Raw genomic sequence first — 20,805 nt, forward strand, 5'->3', positions numbered from 1 at the left:
TTTTACATGTGTACTTCTCAAGGAGTTACTGTGATAGCCTGGGGTATCACGCTCTCAGTGCTGCAGACTTTGGAAAGATCATGAAGAACGTCTTTCCCACCATGAAAGCACGGCGACTTGGCATGCGAGGCAAATCCAAATATCCTTCAATGGAACTTTTTGTAACAATCCCATCCTCCCTTTTCCCAGTCCCCCAAAGCAGACACACATACACGTTCCTGTCCCTGAACTCTGTGTACTAAAGCATCTGTTGCTGTAATTCATGTAGCTGCTAAATATAGATCAGAAAACGAATCAAAATAAACTTTGAGTCCTTGAACAGTTTTGCTGTATAGGAAACCTGTTTACTATCGGCTGCCAAATGCAAATTATTCAAAAGACATTCAGCAAAGTGTCCATTCATTTCTGTACAGCCTTGTTTTACAGTGGATATCATTTCTCTTTTGTGCTCTGTTAGGAAATACAGGCTATAGTATTACTACTTTATAACTTAATTTTGAAATGGAAAAAGAAGAAAATCAAATTTATAGAAAAAGTAAAATTTGACTTAGTTCTTGATTTTATTTTGAGGTTTTTAATAGGTGATATGAATCTAAATTAATCTTTTTATTTTAGTGTTTTGTTAAAAGATACCGTAATAGTAAGTGACATAACAACAACATATCTTTAGCCGTTACGTCAAATCTCAGAAATTATTATGTTGTCTAACTGTGGTCATTGTTTTTTTGGTGTTAGCGGGTAAGGCAGGATTGAAAGTGCATTCGTGAGCGTGAATATTATTTTTAATTTCAGACTGGTGCATCACTGAAATAAACCATGCTTGTTGTTGACGGTTGCTACTGCAACGGAAATCCAATCCTCACCAACTCTAATGCCCAAAAAAGCAAAGCTTTCATTCCAGTAAAGGACATCTTGTATTTTCTTATGCACAAGAATTGAATCTAAGCTTTTTGGTGATTGATTTTTCCAAACAATACTGTAGTTGCCATATCTTTAAGGTTTTTGATGGTCATGTTTGATGTAATAACATACACCGTGTACATCTAGGAACAAAAACTGGAAAATATATCAGCTTTCATTCTAAGCTGTGTGACATGTTCTTTAAAGGTACAATTAGAGTTCATAAGATTGAAAACCCTCTGTAGACCTACATACTATCTCTTTTCTTACCCAAACTTATTATACAGAAGAGTGTAGATGCATTAACAGTCAAGTACTATGATGTTGTACTTTTTGTTTGGTGTGAAAGCTGTACGATTAGTCTTAATTTGTGACCAACATCTCTGCCCTTCATGGGCTGTGTTGGCCTCACTAGTGATTTTTTAAAATATAATATCATAGATTAAACAAAATTTATTTAGTTTAAATTCCAGTGTTGACAAACATTTATCAATTAACAAATCATTTATCTTCAGTATGTTATTTGCTTCACACCAAAGTGGTTTAATACCTTTTTTGATAAGTGGAAATCCAAGCACCTTTTCTTGGTATAATGGACAGATGTATTTCCTTGACTTCTGTGAACATATTGCTATAGTGGACTTAGGAAGAAGGCTTGTGTACACATGCCATCTCTTCCCAACCTAGATCTTCACAAATCAGGTGATGGGGTGAGTTACTACTCTCTCTCTTTTTTTTTTCCATTTATTTATTTCTTTACTCATCTTTTCTTGTCTAATCTCTGATTCGCTGCAATTTTATCACTCTTACCATTATAATAATATTAAACATCTCTCAAATACCTAAAAATTACAAGTGTGAAAGCCTAGAAATTTTGTGCATATTTTTCATTGTCAGTGTGAAGTGTTTGAAGCTACTGGTCATCTGTCAAGTGCAGAAGATGAGGTGCGCATTGCCGCATGTGGGTTGGTGTGCGAGTGGGCACAGAAGGTGCTGAGTCGGCAGTTTGACAGTGTTGACGATCTGGCTCGGTTTCTTTTGAACAGCCACTACATTGGAACTAAGTCTGTAGCTGCTCTTACTGTGATGACTGGTTCCCCCTCAGGTACAGTAATCTTGTTTAAAAAAACAGCCCAGCACTTCACTCCATGTACCTACACTTGTAAATGTCTCCACCTTGTGGCTAGCAAACACAAGACAAACCTAAAAATAAGTGCATATATTTCTTGGAAAAATTAATTTAATTTATTTTTTAATGTCGTCATAATTCTACAACTGATTCTCTTTTTTCCCACAGGAGCAAAGATGTCCATTCAGTCATCTGCATTCGCTCCCACAGCCGATGCACACTCATTCCAGCCTCAGGTTAAAACCCTGGTCTCACCCTCAGTAGATGCCAAACAGCAGCTACAAAGGAAGATACAGAAGAAGCAGCAGGAACAGAAACTACATTCTCCACTCCCTGGTGAAGCTCAGGCCAGGAGGGTAGATGGGGGCATAACTCCTGGGGCAGGGACAGGCATACCTTGTAGAAGTCCTGCTCTTCTTTCGCCTCAACCTATTGGGATTGTGGTTGCAGCAGTTTCCAGCCCCATCACGGTAAACTACGATTTTTGCACAAAATTACAAAAATATTTAAAAAAATCACATTTGAATTTATTTTATAGTATTTTTATAAATAATTTAATATTAACACCTATTTATCTAATATTTATTTAACTAATGTTTCTCTTTTTTTCCTTTTTGTATTTCATGCAGGTTCAGAGGAGTAAGCAGTTAACGTCTCCTAGCCCTCTTCCTATGGCAGTTGCTGACAGCAAAGTTCTTCCTGTAAACTTTCAAGTGGTTACCCAGTCAGTGCAGCCTGTTAAGCAGTGTCCCAAGATGCCTCATAACATCCCAGCTAGTCCGGTAAGCGACCGGTCAGCCCGACAAAGGTATGCCCAAATCCTGCCCAAACCATCTGCCTCAAGTGGCATCACCCTGCGCTCACCAACCCTGCTTATCACCAACAGCCCCATCAAGACAGTAATGTCGACGCCGCACGTCAGTTCAGTCAATGTTGTCAAAATGACGACCATATCTCTGGGCTCTAATGGCAGTGGTACCAACACACCAGCAGATACCCCTACCAGCAACAAAATCAGACCTTCATCTGCTGGAGTTGCCAGCCTCAGTGATGATCCACAGCCAGTTACACGTGTTCGCAGTGGGTCTATAGCTGCAATGTCATCTGTTTTGGCAAGATCCGGACGTTCAACCACAATGCCTGTCATCGACACTAAAACAAATATCGAAGCCATAATTGGAGGTGGTCAAGAGCAGGGTGGCACTAGTAGGCTGGCAACCACTTCAGACTCCGTTGGTGTACAACGATCAGGAATTCTTAAACCCAGAGCGACTAGCGTACCTACTCCTCTTGACAAGGGCTCTCTGGGATTGTACATGGGGACCAAATGCAATGGGAGGACACTCCTTAGTGCCAATACTCTGGCTGCTGGCAGTAATAATACATTTAACACTAATGAAAGCACTTTGTACCAGAACACTTGCAGCACTCAGTCAATTAGCAGTAATGCAGTTGTGACGTCACCAAAAGATGTAGTGTTGGCATCCAAGAGCCCTCACAAGAGACCTGGCTTATGCATTGATTTGAGCCCAACACCAGTTAAAAAAGCCCACATCTCTGTGCTATCAGCCAGTGGTTCCGATGAACAGAAGTCTGAAATAATGATGAAGCAATTTCCAAGATCATGTACTCCAATCAGGCCAGAAAGCGCACCTCTTACAGCCATTGGCAAAGCTACAGCAGCTCCGGTCAGGGATACTGGCTTCCAAACAATTCGCAGGCCACAAAGCACCTCCCAAGGAAGATGGGAAGGAGCTTCATCACTTGTGGATTATATAGTTCCTATTCCCTCTACATCAAGTCAGGATTTATCAGTAGGGAACACCATGTTTCAGACTGTTAGCAGGCCGCGAAGTATCTCCCAAGGGAGATGGGAAGGATCTTCAACAGGAATTGAAGGTAGAGTTGAGGTCACCCGCACTGTTAGTGCTCCAGGTCAAGCATTGCTACAACAACGGACAAAAAACTCACAGAATTTGCTTATAGATCAATCCGACGACTCCTCAGTATATGAACTGAAGAGTGTGTTTTGGGATAGTGAGCCACAGGATGGCACTCAACAACATCAAGAAGTCTATGGTCCGCAAATGGTGTCTGAGCCAAAGCAAATGTCCACCCCAGTGATGGAGCATCTTCCTCCGATTGCTCAACCCTCTCCTGCCAACCAACAGGCTCAGATGATTGACTATGGAACTCAAGCCAACGTTGGCTACTACGCCTTTAATGATGATGACATGACCCAGGATAGCATTGTTGAGGAACTTGTACAAATGGAAGAGCAGATGAAAATTAACAATAGCATACAAAGCTTCAGCAACTGTGTGGATATTTCACTGCAAGGCCAGCATCAAACCATGCAGACTACCATAATGTCTACCTTCCAGACTAACACCCTGTACTACAGCTCTGCTCATAGCAGCAGCACCCCAATCCAAACGCCTACTCCGACACCTACTCCCACTTCGGAGATAATGGGAAACGGCCAGGGATTGATGCAGGAAAGCCCCTGTTTGCGCCTAGTCCCCACCACTCCGGTTGACAGTGCTCTTGGAAGTAGTCGACAAACTCCTATTGGGACGCCACACTCCAACTGCAGCAGTAGTGTCCCACCCAGCCCAGTGGAATGCAGGAACCCTTTTGCATTTACTCCGATTAACTCCAGCATCACTGGATACCACGACGGAATTACTGTCTCCTCGAGCCCTGTCAAGCCCATGCAAAGGCCAATGGCAACGCATCCAGATAAGACTAAACTTGAGTGGATGAACAGTGGGTACAATAACAGTGGTGGGAACTCTAACAATTGCATTAGCATTCTGCCCAGCTACCAAGACCTGGTAGATGACCACTTTCGAAAGCCTCACGCCTTTGCCATCCCGGGCCAGACCTGTCAACCGCAAAGCAGACATCATGACACGAATGTTAGCCGCTTGACACCCATTTCACCTGTCCAGCAGCAAGTGGCAAGCATGGCTAGCCTCAACAAGAAAGAGGGTTTTGCTGTCCCAGCACCCCTTGACAACAAAGCCAGCACCACCTCAGGGTCTGGAACATTTCGTTGCCGCAGCGTTAGCCCGGCAGTCAGGCAGCGCAACTTGAGTGGGACTCAAGCTCCCAATGTTCCTCACTCTGTGGTCTCTCCTTTCAACTCACCTGTAACACCTGAAGTGCTAAACATCTTTTCTAACTTTGACCCTGATATAAGTGTCAGCAGCATGGCACAGAGGAGTCAGTCCGTTCCAGTCACCGTGATGATGCAGTCTGAGGTTCTACCCATGCAATCAGGCAAGCAGATTAATACCAAAAATATCACCAATGTCCTCATCAGCAAAATGGATGTCGATGGAGATGACTCTGTACGTGGCCTCGGAATCAACAACATGCCGTCCAACTACACTGCCCGCATGAATCTCACCCAGATTCTGGAGACCACCACAGTGCCCAGCTTTCCTGGTAGTGCCAGCCACCAAGCTCTGATCTCACCTTGTTCATCAGCCTTTGAGTCCCAAAAGCCTGGTTACCTCATGAAAAATGCCAGGGAGGAGCCGATGAGTTTCTCTGTAGACGAAAGCCAAGCACAATCAGCCTCAGGGGAGCACCAGCCGTCACAACAGAAACAGCACTTAGGCAGACGGCAGCTCCTTGGGCAGGAACAGCAGAGTCAAGCCATGCTGTTGCCTCTACAGCAAAACCTCCAACAACATCAGCACCAGCAACCATTGGATTTAGACCGAACTGTTAAAGATCTTTTAAATGAGGAAATCTTGAATGCTAGCTCACAGCTTGTGGGTCAAGGATCAAAGCTCAGTGCTGGGGGTTCAGAGTTTCCCAGCGATATGCGACTAACCTCTGAGCTCACCGGTGGCATAAATGACTTAAATACATTGGACACCAACCTTCTTTTTGACCCTAGTCAACAGCCAGGACAATATGAAGACTCAACACTGGAGGAATTGAAGAATGACCCACTTTTTCAACAGATTTGCAGCGAGACTGTGAATTCTGCTGGCTTTGACTGGTTGGAGAGTAAAGACCAGGCAACAGTGGAAATGTTGGGTTAATTTGTGCTTTTGTGTTGTTTTTATATTTGTATAGGTTTCTATATATGCATTTTTGAAATCTCATTGATGTATGTATTAATCTCATTGTTGTGCACCACCTACTACAGTAAGCCCCTGGACATCGTGATACAGGTCCATATTGAAGTGCCAGGCTGAACAGAAATGATTGCGCTTTCAAAATTGTTGGGTTTTTGTCACAATGGTTAATGCAAAACAGTCTAACCGGGGAGTGCTGTCACATTTTTCCTCCTCTTTCCCACCAGTTTTGTAAAGAAAACCCACGTCAAAGCTTTACATAAGGAGTCATCAGAAAGCTTTTTTATGCCTCAATGCTGTTTCGTGCATTAATTTACACAACTTTTTTATAATCCTTTGAACATTTTGCAGTCAAAGGGCATTGTATTGAAAATTGGAAAATAAGAATTTCCTTTTAACCCTTTATCTTAAAGAAAGATATTTGTATTTTGAGGTTACACCAGATGTATGGGGTACTTTACCTCACCTAATTAGCCTTTTTTCACTGTTAAGAAAATCGGTGCTTCCATTTGCAGTAAACCATAATAAGTGACAGCTTTTAACATATTAATGTAACATCTGTATTGTCCTTCACTAAACAAAGAATAAGGGAAGATCGCATCAGCTTTGTTAAGCTTTCAGTTGATGCTTAATATTGAAATATTTCAACTTATACTAGCAGCAGCTGTTCAAAAAGTAATAAATTATTGGCTCACATTACAAATTCTATTTGTGTGCAATAGGATAAGTGATATTTGCAGCTTCATTCTTATTGCCACTGTCAATTGGGATGTATGCAGCTACTTGCACAAAAGTTTTTTTTTTCTAAGTTAGATGGCTGGTGATTAATGTTCAAAGTGAATAAATGAGAGTGCACTTTTGCTATTTAATTGTTATACAGGTATATGCTAATATTTAACTAAATGGAAATCTATGGAAGACTTTTTTTTTCTTCTTCTTTTTTCTTCTTCTTTTTTTTTTTTTTAAATGCTGTCCTGAGCTGCATCTCAGGTTTCCCCACAGTCTCTAGATTTAAAGATTTTTCATTAAGATTTTATCCCACAGAACAGGCTGGGATTTTTTTTATACAAAATCATTGAATAATAATGGCACTGGTTGTTGCACTAGCTGGCACCTTTATATTGCATTTGCAATTTGAATATGGCTGAGAAAGGGTCTCATTTTAAATAGAAGAATTAGAAGGGAAAATGGGGGAGGGTTAATAGTAACTGGTGAAACCAAAATGCCAAAGTGGATTATAGTTGTGGGAAAAAAAATATAGGACAGTTGTCAAAACTATCTCAAATGTTTGTTTTATTGTCAACTATGCATTAATGAGGCTAAGAAAACGTTGATTAGCCACATTTTGACATCATATGAATTTCCCCCCCAATTGATGCTTGTCATTTAGCAGTTTGCATAAATGATATTCATCGACGTATATATGCTCTCATGCACATGCCTCGTTTTGGCATTTTCAATGACCGTTTTCTACTTGAGCGCTTCATTCAGGAACTTATTTATAACATGCACTATTAAAGAGCCTTTACCCCTTAATCAAAAGATCGTACCAGCTGTAAAAACATCAGGAAACTGTAATTACCCAGATACCCACATTACTAATAAACAAACTCAGTGCTAATTTCAAAGCTAGAATAAAGATATTTAATTAAAATTGCCATTACTGTACCATGCTGTATTGACGCACTTGATTAGTAGACTGCTTTCAGAATATCAGAGCTTACACTTTGTTTCTGAATGTGGTAGTTATTGAAGTCCATCTTAGCCTTACTTCCATACCAAAGACAAGTTTTGGAGTTGCTGAGAAAAAGGTTGAAGTAATTCTACCTTTTTAATATCACCATTTTCAAATGTAATTATTACCCCAGCTTTTAAGGTGCATGTTTTAAAATTAATTTGTGGAAATATCACCCAGGTTGAAATGGGGCCAAGATTGTGGGCTTGAAAAGGGAATTTGTTTTGTGAATACATAGTGGCATTTGCATAAGACCACTGTAGCACTTGAATTTTATTTACTGATCATGTCAGACTTTGTACTTCTGGTATTTGTAGCAGGACGATTCTAATGGGATGAAGAAAGTGGACTATTGAACTTCTGTTTGTGACGCGCTATAAATAAGCTCCATTTATAAAAGGGAAAAAATTGACAATGGTATTACCAGTTTTACTAACATTCATATTGATAATAGTGATCAGTGGTCCTTGACAGTTTTTTGTTTTGTTTTTAATTGTTACAATTAATAGTTTACACAACTAGACATCTCTTGTATAGATATAGATGTGTGAGTTTTAATTTTCAAGCATTGTTTTCTATTTATTATTAATTGTTTTTTCCAGGTTTTCTTTTTTGTAGTTTTTTTTTTGCAGAAGAGTAGTTTTGTGTGGGAATATAGCATGGATTTTAAAATATGTATTGTGGTTTTATATTACAAGATTGCATATCTATTTCTTTTTTTGATAAACGGGGATCTAGCAGTTGACACTGGAAATGTAACAACTGGAAATTTGCAAAGTTCTAGTGGTTCCTTTTAATGCACTAATTTCTTCAATGAGCTTTTTTGAGAATTTCAGTGCAATACATGAAGCCTCAGTAGACTGTTTTGAAGAACTACTTTTTGGAAAAAAGATTCAAGTACAAAAAGAGTTATATGAGGATCTTGGTGAGAAGTACTTAAATGTAAATAAGTGAAAGCAATTAAAATGTTTAATTAAATAATTTGAACGTTCATTACATTATCAAAATCGTAAATATGCATTTGTTCAGAATCACTGTACATAATGTCATGACTCTTTATAGTAACAAGTATTTCTGTTCAACAGAAGAAAGTTCACTCATTGAATTGTTTTGAAATAACTCAGACAATGACTGGTGTTAATTTTTTTTACATTTTATTTTAAGTCTTCATGTACTATTTCCTTCCGCTTAAAGTCTGTATGTGAACATTTGTTTTTGAACAAGCACTACTATTTCTACTTTAATGAAGAGGCAGGCCAGAATTGTGACTGTATTATTCACTGACCTGGTAAAACTTCCCCGTGTCTTTCTTTCTTACCTTTGCTATTCTTTCTTACCTTTGCTATTCCTTATGCTGTTATTGTTTATGTACAGACTCTTTATGGTAGTTTGATCAATTTAAGACATTTCTGCAAGATTTTCTTCATTTTTTGTATTAAAAGTGCTTACTGATGTTGAGATTTTTTTAAGTGGTTTTAAAAACCAATAAACATTTTGTAAAGTATTGCAAATATTCTGTTCTGTGTGTAGATGAAGTTATTTATATCTAAAACTATTCCAGGCAATCTTAAATGCCTGGTTCGCTTGTGTAAAAAAAAACTTAACAAAATCTTCTTTTTTTTTTTTTTTTTAAGATTCCTTTAAATTATTCTTTGTAAAGAATACCAACAGTTGTCCTGGTCAAAAACAAAACAAACATACAAGTCCTGACAGCCTTATTTGTAAACTAACACACCCAACCAGGGGTCTGTTTCAATAAGGAGGTTCAACCAACTCTGAGTTAAAACTTGAACTCTGAGTTGACTTATCCTGAGATGGGAAACTCTGAGTTTTCGGTTTCAGAACAGCTGAAATTAGTTAGTTCAATTAACTCTAAGTTGACTGACTCTGAGTTAAGCGCGTGCACCACAACTATTAAAAGCCATTATCAATAGAGCGCAGATATTATGAGTCACCATGGTAACAGTGCCAAACAAAAAGAAGAATTACTGTTATACAGTGTTGGGTGTAATTAATTACAGTAATCTAAATATTGTAATTTAATTAAAGGGATTACTCTTAATTCTTCTGTAGTTTAAAATAAAATCTGATGTAATTACATTAAATAGGCTACTGTTCTATAGACTATAGAACAATTTTGTATAAAACAATAACGTTAGTGGATTTAACATACATTTTTAAAATGTATATTTTTAATGTAACCTTCTCCCTCTATACACACTTTGGTCAATTCAAGAATAATTCATGCAATTGTATATTGTTAATTTGAAAGCATTAAAAGCGCAGTTTCTTGTCTCCCCTTGTATTGTTAAGTGGTTGAGTTTGATATGGGATTTATAAAGTAATTAATAATAAGTAGACCAATACATTCTAGAGATAGTAATTATTACATTAACATAATTACTCTGTTGAAGATGTCATTTGTAGTTAGTAATTAATTACTATTTTAGAGTAACTTACCCAACTGTTATAATATCAGAGGTGAAACTGGAAGAACAGTATGTTATTAAACCTAATTTTAATTTTCATGTAGGCTAGGTCATTAAAAGAACGTGGCAGCAGCTGAAAATGAAATATAAAAACAATTCAATCAGGTAAGGCTGAAGCATATCATGGGTGTAGGCTACCTGACTTTACAAACATTTGACATATTAAATAACTAAAAAGCATCCAGTGTCTAGCAGTGCAGCAGCATTTTTGGCTGAGGGAATTCCTGGAGGGACTTCATCAGAGCCAGTCACTCACGAAGATCCAAGGGCCTTCATAAAATGTAAAAGGTCTATATATGTGTTATTTTTTATATAGGGTATTTTTGATATTTCCATTTATTTTACTTTCGGTTGGGTTTTTCATTGGTCCCAACAGATTCGGATGGTAATATCTGTCTTTTGGAGCCTCCTGTCCCAACAGAACCCCAGATAGTTGTAAGTAGCCTACTCAATACACCAGAAATTATGAAAAATAATTCCCCAGTTAATGAGTTATATAGACTTCATCTTATTAAAAAAAAATAAAAAAACAGCGGTAAAAACAGCAATGAATGAATGTACCGAAAGAATGAATGAGGTGTTTAAACACCGCTTCCTCTTTAAAAAAGGGAAGGAGACCGAAATAAACTCTGGGTTTACGGATGTAAACCTGCTCCCGACCAGGTTAGGTTCATAGAGTAAGTTACTATGGTAACTGACTCTGAGTATAAGTTACCTCTCTTTCAGAAACGGGCTTGACTTACCCTGCTCTCTCAGGTTTGACTTACCTCCCATTCTGAAACAGAAAACCCAGAGTTTCCCTCATTTCAGGGTTAACATACTCAGAGTTTTTACTTAACCTTCTTTCTGAAACAGGCCCCAGATCAAGATGTAGGCTATTTTGAGTTTGGTGATCAGATCAACTAGGTCTTTTTTATATACTGACATACATACAAGAATATATGGGAAAATAATATTTATAGAAGCGCTGTGTGTTTCAAAGGGAGAAATTGAGAGTATATCCTTTGGCTGGTGATGAATCATTTGCGTTGCATGAAATTTGAACTATACAAACAGACTCATCACAAATAAAACTTTATCTGACCAGCAGATGGAGACATAACACATTGTTTTACAATTCAGTACGGTGTACCTGCTCACGATGAATACTTATGCCATAAATTAACATGTGAGGTTGTCAAGAAACATATCTACTATTGCTTCTGTAATTGTGTGAAGTGACATCATACATACATACATGTGGGCTGCTGAGCTCATATCAGTCCTTGTATTTTATTAAGAACTGCATACTACTCGTAATACTTTTACCATATATTTCTATGGCATAAATAGTAGAGTACTAGTATGTGTTTCCGAACTCAGCATTGAAGTTCATTCGGCCTGTTTCCTGATGAAGTGACGTCACTGCTCTGCTCTTTAATTTGACTACAGCCCGAGTTTCATTTCAGTGTTGACAGTGGCGCGTGGTGGTCAGTCGCTTTTCTCCTTTATATGACTTGTTATAACAAACAGCAATCTGCGGCGGAAAGCGAGTTTAACTTTTAGACTTTGTGACCACGGATGAACCATGGCTACAATAACGTGCCGAGTGCAATATCTGGAGGATTCAGACCCATTTGTGTGCACAAATTTCCCCGAGCCCCGCAGACCTCCGCAGTATGACTTGAACGAGCACTTGCCGTTGAACGAACAGATCGCCGGTGTTCACAAACTGCTCGAAGCGCCTTTGAAGGTCAGTGAACCTCATTTGCCTCTTAAAGGGGTGCTGCCGCTTACCTGCGAATGCCTGATAAGTGTCAGCGTTTAAAGTTGACTATTTTAGGCATTAAAGCTCTGTGTAACGCCAAACTAATGTAATGTGGCTAATGTTTGTATTCATAATCACTTGGAAAGGGCTCGGTTCATTAGGCTATATGAATGAATAGTCCATAGATCAACCTCCTGGTGCTGTGTGTGAGAGTTTATGGTGTAATAGTGGGAGGAGGGTCGGAGTGCACACATCTGAGTGCTTATGAGGAAAAATGGTGTTCGTCAACATTAGGTCAAACTAAATATGATTTTTATTTTTATATAAATTTTCCTTAAAGTTTGCTTCTTTTACTGTTACCATAATTTAAGATGTTTTCCTCAAAATGTGACTGTTAAATTGCCTAAGTTAGGCTACTAGGTTTTTGTTAATTGAAGTTAGTTAATTCTGTTACATAAGTTTATTAAATATATCATATCAATAGCACAACAAAAAACGAGGTGTTTGTGCCTGTGATACTTGGAAAAAAAAGAAGAAAAAGTCGTGGACACCAAAGTGTTCTGTTCCAATGTTTCAATGGTCATTAAATTGTCTATGTCCTCATTTAAGGACATTTTTAGGTTAGGTGACTCGTCATTCACCTGCCTTATTCCAGATCCTGGATCAACTTTTTAACCACTGCTAGGAAAGGAGAACAGTGACAATGTGTATCGTTACAATAGTTGACAAAATAGATCCATGCTGATCCAATGCACATTAAACCACTTCACAGAGATCTGTGTTTCCAAGTGTGTTTGTATCAGGGGCATTTCTTTCGAGGAGGCAAGGGAGGCAGTCTCTCCTCAAAAAAACTGGATGAGAAAAGAATCGGCAGCCCAGGGGTCTCCAACCTTTTTTTCATTTGAGAGCTACTTTTTTAAAAAGATAGTAGCCGAGAGCTACTCGTGTAATACAATACTTAAATCTCTTAAATAATGTCTCATGACTCTCATATTAACAACTATCTAAACTGTTTTAGACCTAAAATAGTTTTTGTAGGCCTATATATGCCACCCTTAAATGTCAGAGAAAAGAACACAATCACAGATTCATTTTTTTATAGAAAATTTTACATATACTGTAAAAACACATAATTATAGTTGATTTTATAGTGCATCTTAAGTATGAAATGGCATGAAAATTTCATTTCATGATTATAGTGACCAAAATGATCACGGTTATCACAGAATCCTGTTCAAAGAGTACTAATACTACACAATAAAATCAATTCACCAAGTTGTATGTCGAAAACCAGCAAATAACAAATATTTTATCATTAATATGCACTTTTTGTTTACCTAAACATTAAAATAATAACATTAAAAATGATGGCCAGATTTTAAAGGAGTGTCTTGCAACATGTTATCTACTAATTAGTAGCAAAATTAACATGTACAAATTCAAATAAAGTTTTTAATAAAGTTAAAAAAGATAAATTACTGACGTTTACAATGCACATTAGCTTATCTTTTATTATTAATAGTGAAATTCGGTCCGATTTTCCCGTGGCGTCTGTCGTTGCTATGCAACCATGCACTGCGCTCTCCACAATGACAAAGAAGTTTTAGTAGCTAATGGATTTCCACCACCGAAAAACGCTTGCTGTAGGTCTGCTACAAGATTTATTTAAGGAGAAGAGAAAAACACCCACAGTGTTTGGCTGCACCCCCATCCTTCATGTTGACTGAGCTTTCAATGTTGTTACGGAAAGGGTTAAGCTGATTGGTTGGTTCTTGTCACATGACCTGCGATGCGTTTGCGGCATTCTGAAAAGTTGAGATTTTTTTAATCTCGCTGCGCCTGGAAAAAATAAGCATGTCGCTTTAATTATGAGCTTCCTACATTTTAAATAACAAACTTGAGCGTGCAAAAGTCTCGCGAGCGACGTGTTGGAGACTCCTGCGGTAGCCGATTACAAATAAAACAATGCAAATATTACAGAATGTGACATTAAAAAGTGTAAAAGTTACTCGTTTTTCTAAAGTAACACTGTCCAGGACACCACGTCTCTCTTGCCTCCCCTGAGCTCATTGACTTTTACCAGACCCCCCCTTAAAGTGTGCGGTGGGTTTAGTGGGGGGTAATTGAGAATGAATGGGGGAAAGTGGCGTAAGAGGGGGCAATGCCTCCATCACGCTGTGATTGGATATAATCAGTTATGATTGGTAAATCCCACCTCTTGTATTCGTGCTCATTCACAAATCGGCCTTAATGAAGATGATGGCATTAATGGGAAGACAAAGTATACAAAAAAAAATAAGTATACAATTCAGCCAATTAGATATTAGATAGAAATGGCCTGAACACATGATGAAATAGTGAATATATGTAACTCTTTGAGAGAATCTCCAATTCTTGAGCTCCAGAAATGCCTGCAGCTAGAAAGTGAGTTGATGCTTGCGGAAAGGGTGGGATCTGTAAACAGAAGATAAGCTCAGCTCCTCAATCAACCCATTATTACAGCACAGCTTCAGATGTGACTCTGCATCAAACACTGCCATATGAGAATAATAACCTCTCTTTTGCAGTAGCTGACTGATAATGATGGCTGATTATTGTGAATCAGTGCAATTTCATACCCTTATAATGTGAATGTTTCGACGGTTACATGTTTGAGATTGGATTTTCATTTTTATTTTGTACTTTTGGTGTAGTTTGTATCTTGTCGGATCAAAATATGTGAAAAAGGACTCATCTTCCAGTTGCACATTCAAAAAGCATGAGTCTTATATGAAGCAGCCATCTGTTTTCGTGTTGTGTCATGAAACCATGTTAGGCAGTGATGTTCCTCTGTCTCTCTCTCAGTTAGAGGAGTGTGCACTGCAACTGGCTTCTAATGGCAACTATCTGGATCTGGATTCATCACTTGCTGAACAGAGAGATGATCTGGAGCAGCTCTATGAAGATGTGGAGTAAGAATGACTTTATATTTTGCCATCCAATCATCTTTCTCTCTTACTTTTTCTTTCTTGCCTAGTTTGACTTTTCCCAGAGATGGAAACTTGCATATAAAACATAAAAATTAAATTAAAATAAAAAAATAACCTGAGACTTAACTTGCCTGACTTTAAAATAGAGACTTGTGAAGGAGTCTTTTTGTCTGCAAAAACATTTTCTCAAAATATTGTTTAGATAAAAGGGAGCATGTCATTCACTCACATGTAAGTGTCATGAAATGTCATGAAAACGAAAATAAATGTCCAATAGTTGAATTTACAGAAAGAAAGAAAAGTTGAAATTTTTTTGCTGACTTATGGATAAATTGTTAATTTAAAAAATAAAAATGAAAAAACCCATATGTTGTTTCAGGGAGGAATTTAAAGGGGCATTCGGCAACTAGTGTCCTTCTCAAAAAAATAGCATATTGTGATAAAGTTCATTATTTTCCATAATGTAATGATAAAAATTAAACTTTCATATATTTTAGATTCATTGCACACCAACTGAAATATTTCAGGTCTTTTATTGTTTTAATACTGATGATTTTGGCATACAGCTCATGAAAACCCAAAATTCCTATCTCAAAAAATTAGCATATCATAAAAAGGGTCTCTAAACGAGCTATTAACGTAATCATCTGAATCAACTAATTAACTCTAAACACCTGCAAAAGATTCCTGAGGCTTTTAAAAACTCCCAGCCTGTTTCATTACTCAAAACCGCAATCATGGGTAAGACTTCGACCTGACTGCTGTCCAGAAGGCCATCATTGACACCCTCAAGCAAGAGGGTAAGACACAGAAAGAAATTTCTGAACAAATAGCAAAAAACGCTGCAAAATGAGAAGAGGTGACCGCAACCTGAGGAAGATTGTGGAGAAGGACCGATTCCAGACCTTGGGGGACCTGCGGAAGCAGTGGACTGAGTCTGGAGTAGAAACATCCAGAGCCACCGTGCACAGGCGTGTGCAGGAAATGGGCTACAGGTGCCGCATTCCCCAGGTCAAGCCACTTTTGAACCAGAAACAGCGGCAGAAGCGCCTGACCTGGGCTACAGAGAAGCAGCACTGGACTGTTGCTCAGTGGTCCAAAGTACTTTTTTCGGATGAAAGCAAATTTTGCATGTCATTAGGAAATCAAGGTGCCAGAGTCTGGAGGAAGATTGGGGAGAAGGAAATGCCAAAATGCCTGAAGTCCAGTGTCAAGTACCCACAGTCAGTGATGGTCTGGGGTGCCATGTCAGCTGCTGGTGTTGGTCCACTGTGTTTTATCAAGGGCAGGGTCAATGCAGCTAGCTATCAGGAGATTTTGGAGCACTTCATGCTTCCATCTGCTGAAAAGCTTTATGGAGATGATTTCATTTTTCAGCACGACCTGGCACCTGCTCACAGTGCCAAAACCACTGGTAAGTGGTTTACTGACCATGGTATTACTGTGCTCAATTGGCCTGCCAACTCTCCTGACCTGAACCCCATAGACAATCTGTGGGATATTGTGAAGAGAAAGTTGAGAGACGCAAGAACCCCTTAACACTCTGGATGAGCTTAAGGCCGCTATCGAAGCATCCTGGGCCTCCATAACACCTCAGCAGTGCCACAGGCTGATTGCCTCCATGCCACGCCGCATTGAAGCAGTCATTTCTGCAAAAGGATTCCCGACCAAGTATTGAGTGCATAACTGAACATAATTATTTGAAGGTTGACTTTTTTTGTATTAACAACACTTCTTTTATTGGTCGGATGAAATATGCTAATTTTTTGAGATAGGAATTTTGGGTTTTCATGAGCTGTATGCCAAAATCATCAGTATTAAAACAATAAAAGACCTGAAATATTTCAGTTGGTGTGCAATGAATCTAAAATATATGAAAGTTAAATTTGTATCATTACATTATGGAAAATAATGAACTTTATCACAATATGCTAATATTTTTAGAAGGACCTGTATTTCAACTTAATAAAACCGTTTAGAAATACTTTGGATGGTTTAATAACGTGTTCTGGTGAGAATGGTGACTTTCCCCGCTCCCCCCAACGTTCCTAGGCGGAAAACCAACCTTGCAACATGGGGACTAACGTCCCGGTAAGTTGGAAATAGGAAGTCTCCTGAGAAGTGAGAACGAGCATAGAGAACGAGCGAGAAACGCAAACTGCTTTACGGCAATTCGACATTAACACACACGCCGCCCTCAATGTGTATGATGTATTACCCACATCGGTAGACATAGCTCCACACGATAAAGTTGGCCGGCTCCGATAATAACAAATGCACATGCGCAGCGGTAGAAAGGGGGAGGAGGGTGCTGCAAGTGAGTTTTTTTACGACATTGTTGTGAAATATACGCCCCACAGCTGTAGGGGGAGATCGTTGACAAAACATGCGACAACAAAAGTGAAAATCAGCGAAGAAATAGCTAGTGTTGCCGAGTGCCGCTTTAATTATAATCAAGGAAATACTTGGGAAAAAAGTATTGTTCAGCAACAGAGTTTATAAAACTAACTTGCAACCTATTAAAAAATAACGAAAGGTATATGAGTCTTGACTCTCTCAAATCTTAGTCTTTTGTCACAAATCTAAGCCTAGACTTGACTTGGACTTGAAAGACTTTAGAGATGGCTTAGACTGCATCAGAGACTTAAACATGTTTGCCTCCTTTTCACCCTTCTTATAGTTTTAATGAATAGTAAATACAGCATAAAATTCCTTAAAAGTGAAGGACTATTTCCATTCTTGGGTTAGTCAGAGTTCTTAGTCACATTCAAGAACCAAATTTGGGAGAATGTTACTTACTCACACACAGATATTCTTAGTGAGGCCAGAGGGACAACATTAGTCAGAGACGCTGGGAACGTGGCTACATAATGATAGAGCGTTTAGAAGAGAGGGTGAATAAGAAAAGCTTGCAACACTCCACTGATTAACCTATTTTTGGGATGTGCAACAATTCAAAGGTTAATTCAATTTTGCCCTTGGGGACTCTATATCATGGATATGTTTATCAGCATTAGCTTTCAAATACTAAAAGGGATGTTTTCAGCACTGCCCTCTCTAATGCTATATTTAGTTGTTTTCTTATTTCATGGTGGTGTCATTAGACTATAATAATGACATTGCATTCTCAAGTATCTTGATGGTCATGTCCTGTAGAACATTTGTATGTTGGCTTTGTAGATCTGATATTAAAGCTTTCATTTTTGAGATTCTAAATGAATGCTTAATAACATGGTCCATAGAATAAGTTAGAAACTTGTCTATTTGTGAAGGTATACGTACAGCTGCTAAAGTTCAAACCCTTTGGGATACATGACTTAAGAATGAGAATGGGTTTCAGCCAACACACTCATGGCTGTTCGTAACTGTTTTTTACATTTTTGGCGAATTTGTAGCTAATTCATACAGTGTCATTTGCCAGTTTCTGTACATTCTGTTTACGCCCCAATGGCGGTTTAGGTTTAGTGGTGGACCTTCATGCTTGCATTCTTTCAAAAATCACATTGTACATATTTGCTGTACAAAATCACCACCTTGTAAAATACTTACAGCACAAAAGTGTACTTTTAGTCCAAATCTAATTTAGTCTGTGCGTGAGAAAGGTGCATTCAGTTTATTTTGTTTCATACTAATTAGACTTGTTTAGCTCCCAGAATAATTTACATTTTCCTTCAGCTGATTCAGGAGATTGATTGAAATTCAGTTTTTAGTTCATACAACTGCATCCAATTCACTTAAAGGGTTAGTTCACCCAAAAATGAAAATTAAGTCATTAATTACTCACCCCCATGCTGTACCAACCCCGTAAGACCTTCGTTCATCTTCGGAACACAAATGAAGATATTTTTGATTAAATCTGAGAGGTGGATCACTGCTACATAGGCTGCCAGAGGGAATGAAACTTGACGGCCCAGAAAGTCATTAAAGAAAATGTTTAAATATTCCATGTGCCTACAGTGGCTCAACTATAAGTTTATCAAGCGACGAGAATACTTTTTTCCCGAAAAAAAAAACATAATAACGACTTTATTCGACTATTCCTTTTCATTCCTTGTGGGCCTGAGACGAGAGTTCAAGAGATTTCCACGACGCATGCGCGAGAACTGAGAAGAGAACGTTCTTCTAATACTTCTTGTTCAGTTCTCGCGCATGCGTCGTGGAAATCTCTTGAACTCTCGTCTCAGGCCCACAATGAAGAAAAGGAATAGTCGAATAAAGTCGTTATTATGTTTTTTTTTTCGGGAAAAAAGTATTCTCGTCGCTTGATAAACTTATAGTTGAGCCACTGTAGGCACATGGAATATTTAAACATTTTCTTTAATGACTTTCTGGGCCGTCAAGTTTCATTCCCTCTGGCAGCCTATGTAGCAGTGATCCACCTCTCAGATTTAATCAAAAATATCTTCATTTGTGTTCCGAAGATGAACGAAGGTCTTACGGGGTTGGTACAGCATGGGGGTGAGTAATTAATGACTTAATTTTCATTTTTGGGTGAACTAACCCTTTAATCTTTAGTTCTTCTGAGGTGAATTAGAGGTTGTTTTATATAAATAAGCAGTGTGCACTGCTGTAAGTTGTGAGTAACAGTGACACTGATTTACTTTCTTCTCTTGCTCCCTTTCTACCTCGGGCTCGGTCTTTGTCTCTAGTGTTGGTGAAATGCTCAACTTTCCTCAGCTAAAGGACAGATTGTTCAGTTTGTAGTTTGTTTTTGTACATTTTTAATCCAACCTTATTTCAGACGTAAAACATTATTTTAGCCTGCCATTGTTAAGGATGTGCGTCTGGCAGAACAGAGTAAAATCAAGAACATTTCTATGATGTTTGTAGGTCTCAGTCTCTACACATCCATCCATTTGTTCCTCTGACCGGATGGAACCGAATTGAAACAACGCTGCTGATTCTGTTATAGTCAGGAAATGCACTGATAACTCTATTCTCTCTGTGTTTGTGTTTAGTCTTTGACAGTATAGCTAAGGAATTCCCCCATTTTGTGTTTTTTGTTTTGTAACAATGACTAATTTTACAGTGAATTTTCATCTGATAGCAGATAAATGTCTGTTTGATGTCCATTAGATCATAACAACTTTTGAATAAGTATTTGATGTGTCATTAAAGATTCGCTTTTCTAACATTGTTAAATGATCATGCTCAAAATGCTGATGAAATAAAATCTACACGGGTGTATGCCGTGTAACAGTTTTTGGGATGTACCATGACAATTAAGAGGGATGGTACTACTGGTTCTGTGACAGTACAGCTTGAAGAAAATGGCCCTATTTAACTCTCTAGCGTAGTCTGCACGTTGATGTTTAAGAAGACCGATTTGAAGTCATTTAATATATAAATAACTGGCTAATTTATAAAGACATATTACATATTATTTATTGTTTGGACATATTACAAATGCTTGAATAAATGTGTGTATTGGCTAAACCACAAACAATGGCTGGACTAGAAGCACTAATTTGATATTAATGCTTATTTATTATTCATTTATACTGTTTAAACCGTGCCAAAGTCTTATGTAGAACGTCTGTGACCGCCCTGAACGTTAGTTCTTACCTAATTATGACAGGTATCAGTTTCACTAAATCATTTACTAGCGTTGCTTGGTAACACACAGTCATTGGATACACCAAAGGCATGAGTGATTTCACACAGGCAGAGCCAGCATTGCAGTGAGTGTGCTGACCACAGGTTAGACTGGCCGTCTCAGAATACCCTGAATAGAGCAAA

At 38.3% G+C, this 20,805-nt stretch overlaps 2 protein-coding genes across 17 annotated transcripts in view; both read left to right on the forward strand.

The window, feature by feature from the left end:
- The window catches only part of rfx7a (regulatory factor X7a), a 31,119-nt gene extending 21,747 nt beyond the window's left edge, over positions 1-9,372 (forward strand). For all 3 annotated transcript variants that reach the window (XM_077228866.1, XM_077228867.1, XM_077228868.1), the window contains 5 exons: positions 23-139; positions 1,526-1,610; positions 1,798-2,005; positions 2,198-2,499; positions 2,659-9,372. In XM_077228866.1, coding sequence (XP_077084981.1) covers positions 23-139; positions 1,526-1,610; positions 1,798-2,005; positions 2,198-2,499; positions 2,659-6,090 — 4,144 coding nt within the window. In that variant the 3' untranslated portion in view covers positions 6,091-9,372. The remainder of the gene's footprint in view (positions 1-22; positions 140-1,525; positions 1,611-1,797; positions 2,006-2,197; positions 2,500-2,658) is intronic.
- Positions 9,373-11,755: 2,383 nt separating this feature from the next.
- Positions 11,756-20,805, forward strand: part of fhod1 (formin homology 2 domain containing 1) — a 57,438-nt gene continuing 48,388 nt past the window's right edge. For 9 of the 14 annotated variants that reach the window (XM_077228873.1, XM_077228877.1, XM_077228874.1 and 6 more), the window contains exons 1-2: positions 11,788-12,082; positions 14,942-15,048. In XM_077228873.1, the coding sequence (XP_077084988.1) occupies positions 11,918-12,082; positions 14,942-15,048 (272 nt within the window). In that variant the 5' untranslated portion in view covers positions 11,788-11,917. Of the gene's footprint in view, positions 12,083-14,941; positions 15,049-20,805 lie in introns of all 14 variants that reach the window. The other 5 variants (XM_077228869.1, XM_077228872.1, XM_077228871.1 and 2 more) reach the window with 3 other exon arrangements.

Source organism: Siphateles boraxobius, unplaced genomic scaffold (genome assembly GCF_051911475.1).
Source record: "Siphateles boraxobius isolate OS27281-9 unplaced genomic scaffold, OSU_SipBor_1 130, whole genome shotgun sequence".
NCBI lineage: Eukaryota > Metazoa > Chordata > Actinopteri > Cypriniformes > Leuciscidae > Siphateles > Siphateles boraxobius.